General features: G+C 38.1%; 1 protein-coding gene across 1 annotated transcript; it reads left to right on the forward strand.

The window, feature by feature from the left end:
* Positions 1-127: 127 nt before the first annotated feature.
* Positions 128-4,084, forward strand: LOC107668435 (15-hydroxyprostaglandin dehydrogenase [NAD(+)]-like; the record flags this gene model as incomplete). The annotated part of the gene is made up of 6 exons (XM_016460300.1): positions 128-257; positions 423-529; positions 1,577-1,673; positions 3,065-3,141; positions 3,224-3,387; positions 3,495-4,084. Coding segments are annotated over 6 exons (726 nt in total), but the record flags the coding sequence as incomplete, so codon positions are not given.
* Positions 4,085-4,710: the final 626 nt, after the last annotated feature.

Here is a 4,710-nt window from a genome sequence, read left to right on the forward strand (position 1 = left end):
TATAATACAGCCTAAAAGCATCCTTATTAAGAAAAAATATGAAATTAAAATGTATCAGGGACACAGAAGGCACTTGCTTCTAAATGTCAGAGTCCTGTACTGTAATAGCTCACACAGATTCATTTGATTACAGGTGGCTTTAATCGATGTGAATAAATCGCTGGGAGATGAACTGAAGAGCACACTTGATCAGGAGTATGGACGTGACAGGACTGAATTTTATTTGGCCGACGTCACATCAGAGGAAGATTTTAAAGGTTTTTCAAGATTTGAGAGATGTTTTATTGTCTGGGAATGATTACATGAGGCTCGGACTGATATGGATTACAGTGTCACAATGCTGCTATTACTCAAGTCACTTTATAAGAGCAGTAAAAGAGAGTGTGGATATGCTCTGAATGCTTTCATGTTTTCCCTTACAGGAGTTTTGGAAAAAATTGTTAAAACATTTGGCCGCATAGACATTTTGTGCAACAATGCAGGGATCATCAATGAAAAGCACTGGGAAAAAACTATTGCAATCAACCTGGTATGAGTCTGTCTGTCTGTCTGTCTGTGTTTGTGTATGTGTATGTCTGCGTTTGTGTATGTCTGTGTTTGTGTTTGTGTCTGTGCTTGTGTCTGTCTGTGTTTGTGTTTGTGTTTGTGCTTGTGTCTGTCTGTGTTTGTGTCTGTGTTTGTTTGTGTCTGTCTGTCTGTGTTTTTGTCTGTCTGTGTTTGTGTCTGTCTGACTGTCTTTCTGTCTGTTTGTGTTTGTGTCTGTCTGTCTGTGGTTGTGTATGTCTGTCTGTCTGTCTGTCTGTCTGTCTGTCTGTGTTTGTGTCTGTCTTTCTGTCTGTCTGTGTTTGTGTATGTCTGTGTTTGTTTGTGTCTGTCTGTCTGTGTTTTTGTCTGTGTTTGTTTGTGTCTGTCTATCTGTCTGTGTTTTTGTCTGTCTGTGTTTGTGTCTGTCTGACTGTCTGTCTGTCTGTGTTTCTGTTTGTGTCTGTCTGTGTTTGTTTGTGTCTGTCTGTCCGTCTGTGTTTTTGTCTGTCTGTGTTTGTGTGTGTCTGTCTGTCTGTCTGTCTGTCTGTCTGTCTGTCTGTGTTTGTGTATGTCTGTGTTTGTGTCTATCTGTCTGTCTGACTGTCTGTCTGTGTTTGTGTCTGTCTGTCTGTGTTTGTGTCTGTGTTTGTTTGTGTCTGTCTGTCTGTGTTTTTGTCTGTCTGTGTTTGTGTGTGTCTGTCTGTCTGTCTGTCTGTCTGTCTGTCTGTGTTTGTGTATGTCTGTGTTTGTGTCTATCTGTCTGTCTGACTGTCTGTCTGTGTTTGTGTCTGTCTGTCTGTGTTTGTGTCTGTGTTTGTTTGTGTCTGTCTGTCTGTGTTTTTGTCTGTCTGTGTTTGTGTCTGTCTGTCTGTGTGTGTTTGTGTCTGTCTGTGTTTGTGTGTGTCTGTCTGTCTGATTGTTTGTTTGTGTCTGTCTGTCTGTCTGTGTTTGTGTGTGTGTATGTATGTGTGTGTGTGTGTGTGTGTGTGTGTGTGTGTCTGTCTATCTCTGTCCATCTGCTTCAGCTGAAGGTATTTTGTGCTCGTCTCAGGGTGGAGTGGTCAGAGGAACGTATCTTGCTCTAGAACATATGAAGAAGGAAAATGGTGGGAATGGAGGAGTCATTGTCAACATTTCATCTATGGCAGGTTTGATACCGTCTCTATTTAAAATAAACACAGATTAAACAATTACAGTTTTACAGTTTTTCTCAATAAGTGCAGTTGTCACAACTGTTTGCTGGAACATTAGAACTCTACTAGTAACTCACCAAGAGCATTTAATTCGTGTTTCAAAACCTAGTTATTTTGTCAGTGAGTTGGCCAGGGCCACCAAAATAAAATTTTTAAAAAATTGTTACATGCAAATTTCATTTTATTTCATGTTATATATTTTGTGTACATTTTATACTTATATGCAATTTTCATTTCATGTTACATGCAAATTTAATTTTGTTATATGCAATTGTTTTCCTCCTTTTTGTTGACAGACTGCTTTCTATACTATAGAAGAGCGTGTCTGTGTATCACACTGAGCATTTTAGATACAGATTTCAACAGAACAGTAGATAAAAATATATTGGGAAATACTGTAGTACACAAACAGAAAATTAACATTTTTATTCATACAGTACATATATGTTTGTAGAAATGTTACTTTCACCAATAAAATTCACCAATGCTTATTCGTCTTCACACACTCTATTGTCTTTTGCTAACAGCACAACCGCAATTTCTTACATGTCTTCCTATTGCTCTTTCACGACAAGCAAGTGTGAATTTTCACAGTTTACATGTAACACATTTCTACAGATAAAAGTACTGTACAAATATAATGTATTTTTAGAGCACTGCTGCAGCCCCTGCTGGTCACGGTTGTGATGTTCCTCTTTGTTCAATAAATGGTAGTGATTGTGCTGGACAAACTCCATATATATGCTTCCAGACTGGGTTGATTGGCAAGATTGTGATTCATATTTCATTCCAATGGCAAGTAGGGCTGCAAAGGGATGGAAATATAAAAAAAAAAAATCGAAAGTTTCCAGAAGTCAACCATTCCATGTCAGATATTTATAAACATAAGTTTTGAAGAGTTTGACAATCTCAATCAACTCATCCGTTTTTATCGATAAGCCACGTGCATTTAGTTACTGTGCAAATTGTGGATTTCTCATTTGCACACGTGCCAAAACACATGCAATTTGCCTAAATCAGTAAGAAAACTCAATCTGATGTAAACAAGAAACTTCTGAACTACTGTTTAAGAAAAAAAAACTCTTGAGAACTGAGCCAAAGCAACTGAGAAAAACTGTAAAGACTTTCTTAGACCTATATGGATAGTTCATCTAAAAATAGAACTTCTCTCATCATTTATTAATTTACCTACATTTCTACTGCGCTTGTCCTTACAGTGTAAGTCAGTGGGGTCCAACATTGCTCCGGACCCCCAAAAAACACTGAGAATATTTTTGTAACAACATGAGGTAAATGATGCAGAATTTTCATTTACTCAGTGAACTGTTTTGACTGAATCTTTGCAGGTTTGGGGCCTTTGCCGATGGCGCCCATCTACACAGCGACCAAACACGGCGTAGTGGGATTCAGTCGTGCCATGGCAGTACGTATTTTACGTATCAAGCATTACAGCTTTTTTGTGAGAGAGAGAAAGTCTTTGACTTTTTTTAATTGCTCATCAACAGGCCGTTTCCAAGCTGGCTAACTATGGGGTGAGGATCAACATTCTCTGTCCGTGGTTTGTGAAGACCAATCTTCTGTCCACCATGAATTCAGAAAAGCATATTGGAAGTTTCTTTCCACTGAAGGGAATTGCGGAGACGATGATGCAGAACCGCGGCTGTCTGGAGTGAGTTAACAATCCTTTGTATCGGGGGAGAGATACGGAACAGATAAAGCAAGGGTTTGAATTTAACATGAAGTTTGAGAAACTTTGTAATCGTGTTTTTATTGCAGGGCTGATGTTGTTGCCAAGGCTTTTCTTGTTCTTGTGAAAGATGAGAGCAAGAACGGAGATGTTCTGATGATTGATCCTGACGAGGCAGTTTTTGTTTCCTTTCCTGAACGGGCCCAAGACTTCTCAACTACTCCAGTCAGCCTCGAGTAACCCTTCAGCTTCGCTCTCAGTGGATGTGGATTAAAGCTTTCATCAGAGGTCTTAAAATCCAACCAAACCCTGAAGATCTTCACCAAATCAAGACATGACGTAAACCCGAGCGCTTCCACTTAGAATGGCTTCATATAAAGATCATTTGACTAAATCAGCCAGAATAATGATTAGTGAAAATTTAAAGATGTCAGATTTATTCTTTAGTGCTTCTTTGTAATTTCATTTCTGTTACTGATTTGAGAATATTCCAAATCCAGGAAATCTGACACTCAGTGCAAGAGTCAAAATGTTACAAATTAGGGAACTAGAAATAGTGCGGCATCTAAAAACAGTTCTGTAATTTCCAAATATCAACGCAAACATCACATCCGAGTACTTTTTTTTATTTTACAGATATTGTGCTAAAATATACCTCAAAATATTATAAGTGGTTTGCTTTCAAAATTTGTTTAAATAAATAAGCTACTAACATCATGTGTGTGTCGAAATTTAATTACAATGAAATTTTGCACCTTTATTGCAAAAAATGTATTGTAGTTACTAGTATTGTGGTTCCTAGACGGGTTAGTGGTTTAGTAGTAATAAATAAAACACAACACAAACCTTTGTTTCAAATACTGTCTGTTTAATGTGAACATGTTACATTCTTTGCCCAAGAAATGTCTGCTTTTGTGTTGAGATTTATTATAAACAAATAATATGACAGCACTGCATGGATTCTAAAATTATATATCATACAAATACATAAATACTTATTCAGAAAATAGACACGAAATATACAAATGACAACACAATATTGCAACAGTTTCAGTTTCAGTCGCTTCACTGTCACTGTCGTCCTCTTCTTCTTCTTCTTGTTTTTTACTCTTTTCTTTAGTTGAGTCTAAAAGGCCGGCGAAGAAATCCTGTCCCGTGTCGAAAGCTTTATTACTCAGAGCTTTGAGGCGTCTGTCTGTCTTCTTTCTCCGCCGGTAATTGCTGACTCTCGTGTCTGGTAAGCTGGAGATGTCCCAGAACTTGACGAGCTGGATCTCCTCGATGGACTCGCCGGCGTGCTGCCCA

Source organism: Sinocyclocheilus anshuiensis, unplaced genomic scaffold (genome assembly GCF_001515605.1).
Source record: "Sinocyclocheilus anshuiensis isolate Anshui unplaced genomic scaffold, SAMN03320099.WGS_v1.1 scaffold2749, whole genome shotgun sequence".
Lineage (NCBI taxonomy): Eukaryota > Metazoa > Chordata > Actinopteri > Cypriniformes > Cyprinidae > Sinocyclocheilus > Sinocyclocheilus anshuiensis.